Raw genomic sequence first — 18839 nt, forward strand, 5'->3', positions numbered from 1 at the left:
GACATTTTACATATTTTATTAGCAATTAAAATATTCCCCAAAGATACGACTCCACTTAAAATTTAGCTCCGTCAAGACAGAAAAAAAACTTTTTTTTTCTTTTTTTTTGAATAAAATTAATATCTACACACTAAGTAGGAAGTTAAAATTACATCACCAGGAGTAGTAGCATCCTCTTATATACTGCTTTGAGTTCTTGTGAAGTAGAAATGCAATGGAAGACTTAAGAATAACCTTGAAAAGAGCTTTAAGAAATGAAAGTGTACAGAGTTTGTAAAAAAGCTACACAAATATTGTAATGCCTCAGAACCTTGAATGATAAAATACAGTAGTGCTACATTCAAAGCCTGTATTAGATCTGACTCACAAAAAAGAAGTGCGCTCTGCATCTTGCACATGTCAGTTCCTGTTTGCATTGCTGCACTAAGTTCAAGGCACAGTTTTTAAATTTATGTTTTCATTCTTTTTTAATAATGAAAAGATTAAAAAAAAAAAACAAAACACTACTAATAAGGCAAGTATTAAAAATAGGGTTAAATCCAGTATACTCAAATATCCATTCTCAGGTGTCTTCTGGGCATAGACCAGAAAGTAGTATAACATTGTCCACTCCAATTTCTCCAGTTTTGCCCTTCCCACGTTCTGATTCAAAGATGATCTGTCACAAGAAAAGAGATGTATTCACAATGAAAATGTAGTTTATCCAACCAGTCACTGACTCTTCAAGTTAAATATCTGAGGAATGTTTTATAATAATCCAGGAGAGACTTAATGACTCAAATCCCTGCAGCTTTTAGAATTATACATATAATTTAAACTAGGCTGATAATTCCCTGTACAGATTTACAATACCAAATGGATTCATTTAATAAGATTGCTTATTTTCATTGTACAAAGTAAATGCAAATTGAGTGAAATCCCATTATAATATTGTGGCATTACTTCTGTATGTGATGTTAGCGCGCTCCATTTCTTGGAGACATTACAATTGTTCATTTTCCATCTATTTGGATCCTAAGTATTAGGCCATATATCTGGTAAATACATATATTTCTATCTACTGTATATATGGTAGGCTACTAATTATAGTTGCAGTACTATGCACACATAGTAGATTGTTTTTATCAATAGAGTGTCTGGGATTTTTATTTTATAGACTGATTCTTATTTATGCAACAGTTCCTCTATGGCTTTCTGGCAGTGCAAAATACTTCAGAAAGGACTTCAATTTCCTTTATGCTTCCATTATTCAATTGTACATATAACCCTTTGCCCTGCGCTTAAAATATTCAGTCATATACATGGAAATCAGGCTCTAGAATTTCAAGAAGAAACTTGCTGAAGCCCTTAATGAGGCAGTTTTCAGAGAATTACTGGGGCACAGTGTTCTCTGCTGGCCAAACATACCCTGCACCTATGGTGACTGCCCAACCTTGATTATAATGGCGTCTCTTTCTGCACTAATGATCTACGTGAGTATGGCTTGAGAGCATCATTTTCTACGAAACAGGGATAATTTTCATTTTTCCAAGCTTACCCTTACGCCTCCCATTGCGTAAAATAATAAGCAGAGATTCTGATAGTTTGTGATAATTGGAGATCTGATGAAGTTCTTATAAAATGATTGGGTCTATCTGGCAGTAGTGTCCTAGCAAACTGGAGCAATTCTATTCTGAAACTCTAACCACATAATAACTTCTCAGCCTTCTAAAACCTGTACTCTTCCATTTCAAAACAGCTTTTCCATTGTGAGCATATGATGCCTGTAAAAGAGCTGTTGGAATGAGGATTAGGAAAAAACCTACTGTGTTGGGTATAGTAGTTAGGCTATAAATTGTGTTAGACTTACACTGTTAGTTGTTTCAATCCCCTGCATTATTTCTATTTTTCCAGTTCTCCACCTTTCATCTTTTCCTTTGTCTTGCTCCCAAACAGGAGCAGTTTTTTTGTTGGCCGCAAACACTCGGAGTTTTCCCACTCTTTCGCCAGCAAGCCGATAACTGAAAATCAAGCAGTAGGTGCTCTTTGGTTTGAGGTCAGTCAGGAGAAGTTTTAGGCGGCCCAGATCCTTTTTGTGACCCACGAAGGCTGGAACAGCCATGTAGTACCCATCACCTTGTAACAAAAAATGGAAAACGCAGCTTTAATGGACACGTGCTACTTACTTATTAGCACACTGAAAGCAGTTTTACTAAGAAAATAAGTAGAAGCTCTGTTACTTGAATAATTTCAAATCAGGCTGGAGAAAAACAGCAGGGAGTGTAATTTTCAAGGAATAAGCTTTCGCTATTGGAAGTCAGATCACTTTAGAAAGGAGATGAGTTCATATTTCACTGGCAATTACAGTCATTCTTCCTTGCATTGCAATTTTCTGTATATTTCAAAAGCAAAATCATCTCAATTTTTCAAATGCAATAGCTTGAAACATGGTGCTGTGCCTCGCTGGTCAGACCATTTCCAGCACTTGAGCCAGCTCAAAACTCTGTGCACTCCCCTCTGCAGTGATGACAAACTCATAAGGGAACCAACAGTTTATTCCTTAAATCCTGGAGGAACAACAAAATGAGAGATGACACACAAAGAGATAAAGGGATAAAAGAACTGGGCCCATAAATGGACATAATCAGCAGAGCTTTAGTTGTGAAAATGGAACAAGGACTGAGTAAGGGCTTCCTGAAAGCTGCAGGAAAGAGAAAGGTACTGGGGAAAAGGAAATATAAGGAGCAGGAGAGGAAGGATTAGCAACGAAAGACTGAGATGGAAAGACTATGAAATAATGGGAAGAGAACGTCTATGTTGCAACTGGAACAAGTGATCTACATTATCCACTCGTTCTACTGGAACATCTTCTGCAATCTTTCCTGTGCCACAAAGGAAGACCACAGAATCACAGAAGGGTTTGGGTTGGAAGAGACCATCTAAGATCATCTAGTTCTAACCTCCATACCATGGGAAAGACACCTTTTACTAGATCAGCTGTGGATGGGACATCCACAGCTTTTCTGGGCAGCCTGTGTGTGCTTCATCACCTCATCATGAAAAATTTCTTCCTTGTATCCAATCTAAATCTTTTAGTTTAAATTCATTGTGTCTTGTCCTATCTCTATACTCCCTGATAAGAAGCCCTCCTCATCTTTCTTTCAGTCCCCCTTCTAAGTACTGAAAGGCTCCCCAGAGCCTTCTCTTCTCCAGGCTAAACAACTCATTACAGGTTTCCATTCTGACACTGAAGTGCTGACTGTAAGTCTTCAGACACAGGCATCCAGCCAATTCTTTGCCCATTTAGCAGTCAATCAAACTTACATTCCTCCAATTTACTGATAGGAACATTGTCAGGGACTGCGTCAAAGGCCAAGCAGGAGTCCAGGTAGATGATATCAGTGCTCTTTTGTAGAAGGCCAGGCACAGTTATCATAGTGCTATGTCTAAGCCATGTGAGTGACAACATTCCTACATCCATCTAAATGGTAGATGTGGTTAGATATCCTACCAGCCTTGGAGAGAGACAATGCGTAACTAATAAGGTTTCAATTGTTTTGCAACTTGCAAATCTTAACAGTTTTATTAAAATCTTTCTTATCTTTTGATTCGAGCTGAAATATGTTGCTAAATAGCAGTTGCCACTGGAAAAGCAACTTCCACTCCCAGCCTTCTCTGCTGCCTTAATTAATTCTTGATTCTATTTTCTACTCTACCTTACCCACTTTTTTTTTTGGAGAGGATAGGACATCAAATCACAGCTGAGATAGAGGATAGATATTTAAATAAATACCTCTGTCTCGATCAGCAGGATTCCAATCAAAGTCATCATTAGTATCTTGTTTCCAGTCGCAGACTCCTCGACTGAAACTGCAGTCAACTAGAAAAAAATTGGCAATAGAGACACACAGATAAGAGAAGCGTTGCATCTTAAGTATTGATACAAGTAATTTGCCCTTTATTCACCTAGTTGTAAGTCTATGTATTCTAAAATTGCCCACAGTTTCAATTCAGGCAGCATTGACCTAGATTAATTTGCAAAAGAAGCAAAACATTGGAGTTTATGTAGCAATTCTTTCCTTAACTCACAGCAAAACCTATTGTGTCCTTTTACTGCCAGTCTCCCACGTGCACATGATTTTATATGCTATGACTTCTGTATACTGCATTCCTGCTGATTTCCAGGTGTAGTTTGAGATGTCAGTTTTTAATCTGAACACCGTAAGTGGTTTGGGGTCTGCAAATTTTCAAGCTCTACACTTTTCCAAATGTGCAACTACACTGCTGTTGTTGCATCAGCTGAGATGCTCAAGCTTTAGTTCTTGCCATTAAAATGAGAAGCTGGCTTCCCATGAGAGGAATCCATTGCTTCACACTGAATACTCATACTATATGGAGCTGGGAGCAACCCAAATATATTGACCTTTAGAGCACACTGCAAAAAAAAAAAGTATCATCCAGAGCATATGACAGCCTTTGTGACTGTAAATGAAAATACAATTATATAACTATACTAGCAATGCTAGCATGCAAGATCAGATCAATATGTCAGCTATCTGAATTTCCTTAGAAAGGGGAATTCCTTCTGGTTCTTTGCAAGGACTTTATCATGGGACAGAGAAGTGTGGCACACAGCAATTAAAGAGCATTATTATATAAATCCAAGTCTTTTTTTCAAACCTACTACTCTCTGAATTGGAGAAGAAAAAACATTATCTCACATGTCGGCCATCATATTTGCTTTTTTTTTTTTTAAGACTGGGAAGCATTTCTCCATTGCTTTTGATTGAAACCCACCTTGTCCTAAAATGGATCTCAGATACAGTGAATCCCAACATTTCGGTCACTGCCCACTTAGCTGTTAACTCCACAGAAGAATGCTGCTGTTCTTTAAGCGCATTTGCTCAATGAACCCTCCTATTTTTCCCTCTTCGATTTTGCTTTTTTCCTTGGCTCTTGTAATTCTCAAAAGCCTTTTTTTTTTTTTTAGTTTCTTGCTATCTTTGCCTATCTAATAAAGGCTGTACAACTTAAAATCAAGTTATTGCATCACAGAACTGTTTCCCATCAGGAGAGAGGGTGAAAGTGCCCTCTGATCTGCTCACGCACTCTGCTCTGGCCTGATGTACACTGCAGTCTGTCATAGTTACCAGAAGGCAGTGCAGTTTTCCATTTGGAAATGTATGGAGTGATTTCCTAGGTCATGGCCAAAGTTTAATTTGTATGCATAAATTGACTTGTTTTGAGCCGCATATGCTGCCAACTGATTTTACAACAGTTTTCAATGTGAAAAAAAACAAAGAATCACCTTACTCTGATATCCACAGGACTTACTGATGAATTGGGAGTTATTGTGAATTTATAGACAGGCTATTAAAGATCCAGGATAAATATTTACTCAGTCACGTTCAAGGGAAACTGAAACCAGGACAAGATCCAATAACAAATGGCTAAAGGGCATTGGGATATGGTTGTGTGCTATGCAATATTTCTCGAAAACAGTTTAATTTTATAGATGACCAAAATGAGTTCATGTTTTTTTCTGAAAAAAGTAAATGAAATGGATTTGCAAATTAAATTTCCATGTGGGGGAGCTTTCCTTACACACCTTAGCAAGAGCTAACATGTTTTGAAAAGAACACAAAACCAGGTTTTCACAGTGGAATTGGTGAAATTATTTGGCTATATACCATCTCTAAATGCTCAGAAACCTTTTGTTGTATGTTTCAACTGGTTCAGCTAAAGCAGATACAGGTTCTTAATAAAACATGCAATATGCGATAAAATAAACACTACAAAATAAAAAGAATCTACCTTCATGCTCTTGTCTTGTCACCGAAACTCTTCTTTGTGCCAGGAGAGGGCCAAAGGCAGCTGCTTCTTTACCCTGGGGAACTGGTGAAAACAACTTGTCAAATCATAACAGGAACAGAAAGCAGAAATTTATTCCTCCATACCCATTGCAGTCATTCATTTAAGAAATCCAATGTATGTGTTCTTCACTTCTCCATCAAACTTACTTTCCTAACCCTGGTTAACTAACTCTGAATAGTAAAACTTTGTTCAAATTGCTGATTCCCCTCAGCACTGTGCCTTCTAAGATGCAGGCAATTCAGCTGCAAGTTTTACGAAGTCAAAGAGCTTTGCATATGCTCTTTCTTCAGCATGACGACCTGTTTTTTTGCTTACAAAATTTCAGCTACTGGTTGAAGTATTCGGACTGAAAGAGATGGTGAAGACAATGATGTGAATGCTTGGCAGCAAACAGGAAGCTCAAAACATGGGTAATGTGTGAGGCTTTGTAAAAGCCATAAATCTCAGGAATCAAAGGCCCGCACTATGCTATTTGCGCTGCTGTAATGGGAGCTCTGAGAGATTATTCTTCTGAAGCTGTACTTTCTCCTGAGGCATTTGCAGGCCTCATCAGCTCAGCTGGGCACATGCAGGCTTCATCGACTCGTCTTCCTGTTGGGAAGGAAAGGCATGGCAATTGCTCTGCTCTTCCTCACCCTCCTTGCCACAGTTGGCGAGCACAGCCACACATTTCAATCATCAGGCTTGGTAGAAACTCCATAGAAAGCTCTTTTGTAAAAACTAGTTGACTTGTCCTGTGCCAAACTGGAAGAGTCAGTACGGTAGTAATAAACGTCAGGTGCATTCTCTACAGTATTGGCCTAGAGGAAGTATTTATGCAAGAAGTGCTATTTTTTAGCAGCAGCCTGACAGAGGAAGGCAAAACCTCTTAGGTTTGATGAGCTACAAAGCTTGCAAACTCTTATTTTCCATGGACTGTCAGCCGGGAGCCTAAGTACTTTTGAAGTTCAGTTGTTAATGTTCTTTTGTATTACTCTAAGTGGTACCTAGAGAAGTGCACACTAAAAAAAGCCAATGGTTTCAAATTCTTCGTGTGGTGTCCGTGTAAATAACTAATCACAAACAAGGTGATGGCAAGACACGCTTTCACTGGCAGAGGACTCTATCCTTTGCAAAAGCATATGCAGATGATACCTTCAATATATACATATATCCCTATGAAAAAGGAAGAGATAAGATGTCCTGTTTTAGAGGAGAGAGGGTAGATCCTTTGGATTACCGCTTACAAAAAGTGCTTATGAAAGCCCAGCATAAGGAAGTTCACTTTTCAGGCACACCACGTGGGCAGCAGCTCCTCAGCAGCGCCAGGTGGTAGGAGCTACGGAAATCAAAATTACATTTCCCTACTTGGTATTAGTCATGCCTTTAGGATGTTGCAGATGCCAAGTATTTTAAAAGTCATGAACTTCATATGTATGCCTGTTGTTGTTTTTATTTTTCCAGACAAGAGTTCAGAATCCAGTTTGTTTCACGAGTTCCACTTACCTACAGATTCTCATCAAAATACTCCAGTGTGCTTGAAGTTGCAAGCACATGCTCAATATTAAGAACATGTCTACAACCCACTGCAAACCAGAGCCTCCAAGTACCATAAAGAATATACCATTTCTTAATTTTTCACGTCTTTCAAAACTGTCAAAAAATTGCTCTTTATGAACACCAGAGAAAACACACAGCAATGAAGGGGCCCTGGAGGCTGTTCTACAGGGGCCAAATGAGCCAAGAAAGGAGACTCCTGAGATCTTACAAGCTTTCTGATGAACTGCCAGGAGCTTGTTCCCTCTTGTTGCCCTTGCAGCCTTTTCCTCACCCAGAACACTGCTTACATCACCTGGATAATATTCTTACTTAAGGCAAAGATTAATAGATCTTTCTCCAAATTAATCTATGTCTTCATATACACATTTAGGAACAGGCAAATACAGTTTAGTTGTTAAGTTTAGCATCATGCCATAAACTTGGCCTCATATTTTATGAAAGAGGCTCAGGCTATGAAAACCCTTGCCAAAATGAAGAAAGCTATTAAAATGTGAAAAGATCTTGAAATGTGGAGAAATTTAATAGAAGATAGCAGCTGCCAGGAAGATTTATTTACAGAGTTACTGAATTACACTTGAGAGATACAAATGCAGGTGTAGCTATGCTGCAAATGCTTCCAGTGAATGACTCACATACATAAAAAGGTCAAATTTTGTATCCAAATCTATTTTTTGCTTTCAGTGTCAGACATTACAGCCAGGTTCTCCACTTACTGGAAGATACCACTTATGAGAAACTCTATGCTTCAGCTTACAGAAAGAATCCTTACTTCTTGGAAGGTGCCTACATTTGACATTGAGCCATCACTGGACATAACCAGAATACAAAGTCCGTTCCCTCCTAAGTATTAGGCAGGAGTCAGGCTTGCTTTTTTCATCTCTTCCGCTATTCAGTGGTACTTGCAGAAATACAGAACTTCCTCAAAAGTCTTAATCTCTTGATCCTTAAGAATACAGTCTCCAAGAAAAGCTCACATAAAGGCCACTTCTGGTGCAGCAGAGTCAACCCCTTATTTCTGCAGTACTGGCATCCACACACCTGCATATATGTAGCACTATCTATTATATTATCTGCCATTATATATATAGTTCTTTGCTTCAGGGTGCTTAAGGGCCGGCGCCATCAGTATACTCTTATGAGGTTTGATGCGTTGATCTTACAGGCAGAAATTAGTGGCAAGGAAAACTAATACCCTAGTCTTCAGAGGTACCTATATAACCAAATACAACCAATTTACCAGTTTACCAACTTGGACTACATGGCTTCTTGTTTGGAGCTGGCTTGCACTCAGATTGCTTGGAGTGAGCACAGGTCCACCTGCAAAGTATCATTTATATAGAATCTCAAGTCAGTCTAGAAGTAAAATAAGGGATAAAGAAATCACAAAAGCAACAGAAAGTCTGCAGGAGCACATCTGGAAAAGATACTACACCAAAGTACCCAAAGTTAAAACAAAAAACCCACAAACCCAGTGAGTAGAATAGATCTGTGGAGTACTATTTTACAGGCATGCTTCAGAAAAAGAACACCATTGCAGATAGATTTTCCTTTATGTGCACTTGGTTTCACCTTTCTACTTTGCCAGCTACTGCATTTAAAATTACATATGCTGTATTTTATACTCCTGGAAATAACGTTTTATCTGAAAAAATACAGCTTGGATTATAGCTTGAAAGTTATTTTCTAGTTGTCTGCACTAAAGCATGTGCTATCCTTAAAGCTTTAATTTCTTCTTGTATTCTTGGTAGTGGGTCTGTATTTCTTATAAATCACCAGCAGCATCAGAATGAGCTCTTCCTGAGACAACAATACCTGAAGAACATCTATGCAGCAGAATACAGGCACCCATGTGTTTTAAGGAGTTAACTGTGGGGACTGAGGTGTATTTTTGTTTCTTGTTATGACTGTTATAATTTTTCTATCCCCTGGGAAACGCCTATGCTTGTTTTTGCCTAAGTAGCCTAATTAGTCTACATGTAGAAATAACACCGTATCTGGGAGAAGCAACTCACAGTCAATGATTCTCACACATACAATCCCACAGTGTCTAAACCTGTGGCATATCTAACACTGCTCTCTGACGCTAAGAGCTCAATGAAAACTGTAAGCAAACAAACAGAAACTCTAGAAAACAACCAAGAAACCACTTCCACCACCAAAACTAGAGTGGGCACTGTAAAAGAAATCCATCAGAATAGAAGAGAGAGTAAAATGCAGAGTGGTTTCTTGTATATACCATAGATCACCTTCAGACTGAAAGGAATATGCTACGTTTCTGCTATCCATCCTCCTCTGAAAGAACTACATCTGCCAGATGCCCAACATCTTTGGAGCTTTTTATCTATAGCTGTGGACTGAGCTGCAGCTTGAGCATTAGTTGATCACACAGTGATCTAATTATCAGAAAATAATGATATTAAAAGCAAACATCTTGATTAACGGAGAGTTTTCTTGCTCAGAATTAAGAGTCTAGAATGCATAAAGCAGTCTCCTTATATTATTGCTGAATATACAAGGAAGCCAAAACTTTATTACCATTCTTGGTGCTATCAAAGGAAGGAGCTTGGAAGTTAACACGGCCGGCTAGATTATATTTTTGTGCTTTACAAATATTAATGTATTAACTTCGATGTCACTCTTAGTGAGTCCAGTAGTTGTTTTGTTCAAACACCATGGTGTGCATATCCAGAATATGAAATCTGGACTTGACATTTCAATGCCCATTGCATTTCATATCACTGCATAAAAGCAGTTCCTACTGAGTTAACAGCTGTAGTTGAGGGTGTTTATCACTTCTGGAAATCAGACCTTAGGATCCCATATCACACAGAAAATAAGGAAAGGAATAAACACAACTCAGAACCTGAAACAACAATTTTTTCCCTCATACCCTGCAGTCCCTGCCTCATTTTCTGTGCATCTGCAACTTTTGTAATCAATAACACACAGCTCTGTATACTGAACCACCCCCTGCATTGCAGGACAGATCCTTCCTTCACACTGAACAAGGCAACAGCCCCATGGAAAATACTCATTAAAATCCATTAAAGAATGTATCACAAGGCATAAGAAGATAAGGAGGAAAAGTAAGCTAACAGTAACAACTAACAGTACTTTTGACATTTCTTCAGCGTTGAGGGCTTTATTTTTTGCTATCTTAAACTATTGCATTTTTTAAAGACTGGGATGAATATTTCTCATAAACAACCTATTTTATGTGGCCTATTTTAATAATTTAAATCTTCATGTATTAATTCCTTTTTTTCCCTACGGCAGTTCTCTGTGGCTGCCCATATATTTCAGATGTAGTAAAGGTCCTGTGATAAAATACTGCATACATTTAAAAATAATAATTAGGATCTCTGAAAAAACATGACCTATCAATTTTTCCTAATTGGCTCCTTTTCCTGGAAGACAAACAATACTGATATTAATAATAGAAAAGGCAGATGCAGAACAAGTACTTCAGGGGATTACACAGAGGAACTTAATGTGGTAGTAAGGGAATTGTTGCTGAATAGATAGCAGCAGAAGAGGAAGAAAAAAGGATGAGTAAAATTACCAGCTGTAAATTTGAGATAATCTCATACTCCAGAGACCATTCAATAACATTAACAATGAAAGTTATTTTAAAGCCAAATGTTCAACCAGTTAAGTGGATGGATCGACTACACTTTAGTACAATAGTGAGGATCAAGTGTAGCTCAAGGAAATTTAAAAGGGAAGGAAACAGTTAATAAGCACAAACCAGCTTGGAAGAAAAATGGAAATGGAAAAACATGTTAAGTCATGCACATAATGGGGATCAAAACAGAAAGCCGTAAATAAAATAAAGTCCATATACTTAATGAAACTACTCCTGGGACACAGTAGTGTCCCTCTATGAAGAAGCACATCAATCTTCTTCCACAGCTCCCCAGCAGAATAACATCTCACTGGCATGTTCAGCAAACAAATCCCTTATATTACTAACGTTAAATTCCAGTCAAATATGACAAAAACAAAGAGAGCAGAGGAAAAAAAAAAAACAAAAAAAAACAGAGAAATCACAATGCTTATAGTATTTTCGAGCAATAACAGCAACAGCCATTGCTGTCAATTGTAAAGGCTATTTCATAGTTGTTTCAAATATCCTGACTTGGTTGAAAAAGTCCTTGAGAAGGAACCTCATCAAACATCATTGAGCACTGGAACAGGCTGCCCAGGGAGGTGGTGGAGTCTCCTTCTCTGGAGATATTCAAGACCCGCCTGGACGCCTACCTGTGTGACGTGGTGTAGGGAGCCTGCTTTGGCAGGGGGGTTGGACTCGATGATCTCTAGAGGTCCCTTCCAACCCCTACAATTCTGTGATTCTGTGATCATCACAGAACTCTCTTATGTATTATTTTGACTTTAATTACGCTGTGGACAACGGATTTTCCTGATATGTCTTCAGTCACATTGGCAACTTGGAAATGAATCCGTTCCACACAGTGTGGCAGCGAGTATTCAAAAAATACTTAGAAAAAAATACCAAACCATACTCAGGTTCTCAAAGTCTGGTAATTTTTTCAGGACTTTCCAAGTATGTAATATCTGAGTTGCTTCCCTCAGCCCACCAATCCATCTATCACAGAAAGGCAGAAAGAGATACGAGGGCTGACTTGATGATATTTTCATCAGGTTGCTTTGCCTGAGGAAGTGAAATAGCCCACATTCCTTTATGGCACCGAGTACTGAATAAAAGTATCAGTAACTTACAACAATATTATTTATTCGTATTGAGTTAATTTAGTTAAGATCCAGGCTTTATTGCTTCTTTTGAGACAATGGAGGTAAGACATCTAATTCTTTTGTCTGAACCTCTCACATGCATTTGGCAGTACCAGTATGATGAGGCTGGTCCAAGAGTAGATTGCTACCCAGTGAAAAATTCAGCTCCAACTTGACTTCATCTTCTGCCCCTGCTACCTTTTTTGGGGACATTATTTATGAAGGGATCTTCAGAAGCTGGATAGAAAGCTGCATAAACTTGCCAAGAGTGGAAGGATGGGTAAGGAGGTAGGGTGTATGTGGTGTGGCTGGCCAGAGCAAGAGTGGTGCCCTGGATATAGGATCATCAGATTTGGAGTCATGGCACCATCAGCCAGAAACCTTTCATAAGACATCAAGACTGAGTACAGCCTGGAGGTTAGAATGCAGATCTCATCACACTAGATAGCACTGTTTTTGGTACTACACTGCAATGCAATGTTGAAAGAACAGAAAAAAATCATAGAATTATAATTGCTGAACTGCTAATCAGGAGATTGCCTGAGGCCTATCTATCAAATTATAAGTATTTTTGAGGATACATATTTCACCTGTATTCCTGCATCAAATTTTGGCCAGCTTTGTGGTTTACAAAATACTCTTCTTATATCATACAAAGAATATCATACAAGATAGCAATTAAAAGGAAACATGAAATCCAACTGAGAAAATATATGTCAATCTTCCTGATAAGAGGCTAATGTCAGATATTAAGAGAGATACATAGGATGCATGCTCAAATACCATCAAAGAAAGAGAGTGCCCATTCAGATAACCTCTCTCATCTAAACAAAAGAGATAAAAACCCTCTGTGATTCACAACATTATTTTTCTGATGGAATGACACAAAAAAAAATAGTGACACCTATTGTATGTTTTGTATCATTTGAAACACAAAGACACTGAAGTGAATGTTTTTCCTATGAACAATACACACTATTTGAGTGATAAATATGTCTATCACAAATCAAAGCTAGTTCTTGTTTTAAGCATAACGAAACAGCAAAATATCCTGTTTTGTTGGAGCTTCTGTGAAGAAAATGGGGAAAAAGCTATATGTAAGCTGCCGTGAAAGAACAGGTGGCAGAATAGAGTGCCTGCCAGGATGACACACTCTCTTCTGTAAACATTGACTGCAGACAGTTTCCTCTAAAAGGCAGATTCACTAGCTCTAATCCCACAGTAGGTATACTAGATTGATATTCAGTTCCTACAAGTAAATTAGGATAGAACAGCTATAATGTCTGGTGACTGTTTTGTTCATGTTTATATATATACTTAAACTGAAACTAGCATAAACACTGAGAAACTTACAGAAGACATCTCCTCTAAGGCTTTGCTCATGGTCAATCTGATTCTCATAATCTTCCTTCTCTTCCTCACTTGTCTCATCAACTTCCTCTTCTATGGTAACTTCAGTTTTTTTCTCTCCCACAGTGTAACTCCCACCAAGATCAAAACCGCCTTCGTAGTCCAATGACTGCAAGTGGGTCTTAGAAGCTGGTGTCATGGCTGCTTCTGGGATCACATTCTTGATTGCTTTATGCTTTGTCACACTGCTTTTATGTGCAATAAGTTTCTTAATCGTGTCCTTAGCTGTTCCGGGGATTCTTGGAATTTCCTTCACTGATTTTTCAGGGACAGCTAGAAACCAGAAGAAAATAGTAAATATTCACCTAATGAATCATTCAGCAAACATGTTTATAAATGCCCTTGATAATACCCAGAGACTCATACACCTAAATTCTCTACCATGAGACATAAGTTCACCTCTGTACTGTACTATGTATGCTTTTACCTCTGCTGTACAGACAGCTTTCTGGTTTAGAACTGTAGAAGGACAAAATGGTATGGGTTGTAAAAAAGCTTTAAAGACCATTTAATTCTAGCTCCTTTGATACATTAGACTGGGTTACTCAACTCGGCCTTGAGTGCCTCCAGGAATGGGGCATCCGCAGCTTCCCTGGGCAGCTGTGCCATCACCTCACCACTCTCCTAGTAAAGAATTTACTGTGAGTTATAGTGAAAACACAAAATTGACCCTCTCTTACAACCTCAGCTGGCCTCATGTGTAACATAGGCCACACAGCTGCTTATATTCAACATTTATATACAAGAGATCGGAGGGAAAAAATAACTTCCGTCATTTTGTGGACTACTAAAAATTGTCCACAATGTGACTCCCTACAAAACAAATGTCATCCTACTAGCAGTGAGAATTTTCCTTAGACATCTTTTGTGAACTCTGTCCTAACATCCCTTTTACTGCAGGCTGAAAAACACTGAAATAAAGCATATTTTGAGGTGAGATATATCAAGCCAATACATCACATCTCATTTAGTTCTAAAGGATAAAACACTAAAACTTCAGAGAGGTACCCAAGAATTCCAAAATATTATCTTGAAATTGCAACTTGGACTAGAACATAAATACACAATTTCCTAAGATTTTTACTATTTTATGATTCCTTTTGACTGACAAATACTAAAACGATATCTAGCCTTGTGGTAGCTTGCAACTTCTGATCCTGCTCAGAAACACATAGGTCAGAACTGAAAAACTTCGAGTGGAGTAAAAGTCAACCAAGATTGTTCAAATCTGTAAAATAAAAGACATAAATCTGAATGTGTGGGTTTTCCCCATTTTTTGATCCATAATAGAGCATAATGAAGTCAAATATTGTCTACAACCAGACAGAAAACTTCAGAACACTTAGCGATAAGAGGACATTTTTCTATTTACTTAGCAGCCATGATTTTCACATTATGCTTTTTTTCTTAATATATTGTGTCTCAAGACAAAAGCCTTTTGTTTCTTTTCAAATTCAATTATTCTCTCCACAGTCATCAAACTATGTTGGGATGCTTGAATGAGGGACTATTTTTAATAGAACCCCATTTGAAGATACAATTCCATTGATGCAGGGAGGCAGAATTGATTTTCCAGCACCAATGAAACCCAGAAGCAGTGCAAAGGGCTCCTTTTGGGTGGTCCCGTGTGGAGCCAGGAGATCAACTCAATGATCATCATGGGTCTCTTCCAGCTTGGGATAGTCTATGATTCACTGTTACTTTTTTCTGTATGTTTCTTTTCACATAAGTAAAGAGAAAAGAAGAAAACCACCACTTAATGAAACAAAGCTGTAGTCTAGTAGGAAAAGAGGAAAAATCCCAGAACTGATATGAATTGCCGGATAATATAACCCTAATCAAAGTGAATTGGTCAGATTTTATTTAAAGCAGTTGGTAGCTACATTTTCTACTTAGTATCCCAGTACAATCAGACTCTTGGTTAATTCACTGGATCATTCGGATTTTCTGAGATTCTCTGAGATTGCATTTGGAGGCATAAAATAAATAACTATCAGTAAAACATGAAATAAATAAAAACTGAACATTTTGTCTTTATTGTCCTTTGAATAAAACTTGTAGTCTTGCTTGCTAGACAGTTGCAAGTTAACTCTACCAATACTCCGCTAAGAGAGGATTTGGAGGTTCTCAAGGTTATATGCAATTTAACTGCTGTGGTTTTCTGAGCCTAACCTCAGAACGCAGCAATAAAAATTATCAGGAAGAACTCATTCCAAACTAATTTCCTCTTGACAATCAGTAACAAGAAACTGCCGGCTGTTGATAAACAGGCTATGGAAGTTTTCACACCAGGCTGACTGCTTGGCAAGCTGAACATCTGCTTTCAGTTCCTACTTTGAACTCTTCCCAGTGAAACAAAGAATTCTTACAGCTTAACATAATAATCTTTGTGATGTCAGAAAAGCAATCTTCTTGTATGTGCAAAACTAAGCAGTGTAGAAAATCAACTGACAGGTGTGACAAAATATAGGGATGAAAGTGTATAATCCCCACATGCTTGCAGTCTTGTTTGGTGGAAATGAGAAAATCTTCATGTTTGTATTTTATATCCTGGACAACAAGGGACCAGACACCAAGCATAGTTCAGGATATATTATGAGTATCCTCCTAATCTGTATTCAGCTAAAGAACAGGCTGAGGTGTGGATTTAAGGCTTTTTATGTCTACCCATAAATTGCAGTAAGAACAAAACAGTCTAAGGATAGGATACCTAAAACTCAGTCTGTCCCGCAGAAACCACAGCCCATGTACTTGCATGAATACAAGTGTTGCTGAGATACCACAGCTGAGGCAGAAATATCTCAGGATCCTTTGTGCCACTGCATTTACATAAATAGACAGGTATTTCTCACACACATTTGTGCATTTATGCATCTCTGTGACTACACAGAGACTTTTAGAAACTGAAAAGAAATGTGATGCATTTCATCCCAACTCCTCTTTATGCACCTTCTGATGGGAAACAAGCAGATCAAGACCTCCTGTCTATAGATACAGACTGTATGAAAAATATCTCAGCTTCCAAAGGTGTTTTATTCCTTTGAATCAGTAGGAATTACAGCAAGAGGTGGAAAAACAAAGGCAAATGGTGGCTGAGGACTAGAAATAAATCTTCTAACATATATTTCTGTGTAGGACTATAAGACCATGGACAGATAATATAAGATGTTTAATGACTAAGTCGTGAAAGCTGAGTTGGAAAAAATATAGAGAACAGATGCCAACCTCCTGTCTCTGTGCTGTACTGTGTGAAAGGAAATGCTCTGGGGATGGTACAGGAGAAGGTCAGGCAGTAATCTGTTTTCCTCACACGTGCCTTGTGACTGCAGCTGATGCTGAGCATGGCTCTGAGTGCAGGAGGGCTGCAACAGGAGATGGCTTACACTGCCCCCACAGACACTGCACTGCTTTCACCTTGCACCTAGCAACAGATTTGAAAACCTAGTAGGTGATAAGCCTGGAGACTGCCCTACAAGTTCTTTTGTAGCTGCCTCTGTAGCTTCTGTATACAAAAGTGGGAGAGGGGATGAGTGATACAGACAACCATTTAGAGCATCTGGAAGGACTGCGGATGTGATTACAGATTAAATCAACAGCTTCAGAATTTACTCTAAAAAGTTCTAGAGCTCATAGTGAAGGATATATATTTCAGAGAAACCTAAGACATTCTTAATATATATAGTTTAATTCAGAGATTCTAGACTATTATGGTCTTCTAAGCATCATAATCTTAAGTATTACATGTCAAGGGATTACAGCAGCATTTGAATCCATATTTAATTGAATCATAAGGGCCTGACAAGTGAAATTACTAGAATGGCTTTTCAGACTTTGAAATTGCATGATTCTAACCCAAACTTTTCTCAGAACTGGCAAGTTAACAGGAAAACAGAATCATATATAGATTTTATAGTTTACCCTGAGAGCAAAACTGGAACCTGAGTAATATGAAAGGGACAAAGAGAGTCATCACGGCTTTGTACCGCCATTTGGATATCCAGCAAAGAAAAGCATAACAAAGAATAGAAACCTCTGTCTGCAGCAGAGCATTAAAAGGAGTGCCATTGTTAACGCTTTAAGAGCAATGCCTGAAGGGTGAAGGCTTTAAGCTAGTTCTGCATTTTCCTGTTATTTTGCAGCTTCCTATAAGAAAAGAGAATTAAAAATAGGTTCATGTTTCCCAAGGAATCTTAATTGCTTATGGAACCTTCTGGGACCCTATTCTTAAATAAAAGCTGGAATACACATTGAAGCATATGGTGAGGGAAATGTGGTTTTTCAATTCACAATAGGAAATCAGGAAGCATATGAACCTGAGAAAAGCAACAGATTGCAGCAAGATAGAGGCCAAATGTGGAAATGGCTAGGATCCTTTTAGGGAGCATTGGAAAGCCTGCACTTCTATAAATTCTCAAATGAAATGTCTGCANTGAACAACCTCCGGTCATATTCAGGCTAGCAGCACTGATTGCAGCCTGATGTCTCAGCAGCTTTCTGCTGAGTTAGCATGTTGATATATAAGCTGCATAAATCCCCCCACCTTCTGTACAAAGATGAATCTGACATCATCTCACTTATTACGTTATCTGGTAGCAGGAGGAGATACGGTCATAGAAGTTTCATTATAAAAAGTGTGCTTAGTTCCTCTCATTTCATTGTCTGAAAACTAAGCTATATATTAAAATATTAAAATGTTTTTCATTTGTTATGTTAACACTGCTGCCGTGGTAACCAGTTCCTTATGTACTTCAGACAATTGCCATGAAAAACTAATGGTTCCTTGTAGAAATGGGACTGTGAACCCATGGGAATAATTATACACAGAACTGAGGGCATATTTGAGAAGCCCTTCTTTTATGTGCAGCAGAACCCCAGGCACATCTGCTGGGAGCTGGAATTGGCTGCAGGAGCTGTAGTCACAGTCACAGCCTCGATCCCCCACATTCTGAGGACAGTGTTCTCAGTCTATCAAACCCAGCAGCAAAACCTCCTCTGACTTCAGTGATTTTCTACAATTGTCTTATAACATGGAGAAAAATTCTCATTTCAGTGTAGATTGCTGTATCTAATTGGTGTTTTTGTCACATTTGCTCAGATAAAACTCATCTTGTCCCCCTCTGTTTCACTGCTCACTTCTTTTTTTGACAACTCTAGTATAAATGAACCATTGAAACATCGAAAATCAACTGCTCCCTCAAAGAAAGGCAGTGTTTGTGTGGGAACTTCCACCTTGAGAATCCAGTCTCCTTTTAGCATTGCTGCTTTTCACATGTATGAAAAGCATA

At 38.3% G+C, this 18839-nt stretch overlaps 1 protein-coding gene across 3 annotated transcripts in view; it reads right to left on the reverse strand.

Annotated features, from left to right (window-relative positions):
* EGFL6 (EGF like domain multiple 6) overlaps nucleotides 1–18839 on the reverse strand; it is a 35793-nt gene continuing 16954 nt past the window's right edge. For 2 of the 3 annotated variants that reach the window (XM_015848189.2, XM_032441245.1), the window contains 5 exons: nucleotides 13498–13827; nucleotides 5794–5874; nucleotides 3773–3859; nucleotides 1850–2115; nucleotides 1–658 (listed from right to left, as the gene is read on the reverse strand). In XM_015848189.2, coding sequence (XP_015703675.1) covers nucleotides 563–658; nucleotides 1850–2115; nucleotides 3773–3859; nucleotides 5794–5874; nucleotides 13498–13827 — 860 coding nt within the window. In that variant the 3' untranslated portion in view covers nucleotides 1–562. Of the gene's footprint in view, nucleotides 659–1849; nucleotides 2116–3772; nucleotides 3860–5793; nucleotides 5888–8629; nucleotides 8710–13497; nucleotides 13828–18839 lie in introns of all 3 variants that reach the window. The other variant, XM_032441246.1, reaches the window with a different exon arrangement.

This window comes from Coturnix japonica, chromosome 1 (genome assembly GCF_001577835.2).
Source record: "Coturnix japonica isolate 7356 chromosome 1, Coturnix japonica 2.1, whole genome shotgun sequence".
In the NCBI taxonomy this organism is placed as follows: Eukaryota; Metazoa; Chordata; class Aves; order Galliformes; family Phasianidae; genus Coturnix; species Coturnix japonica.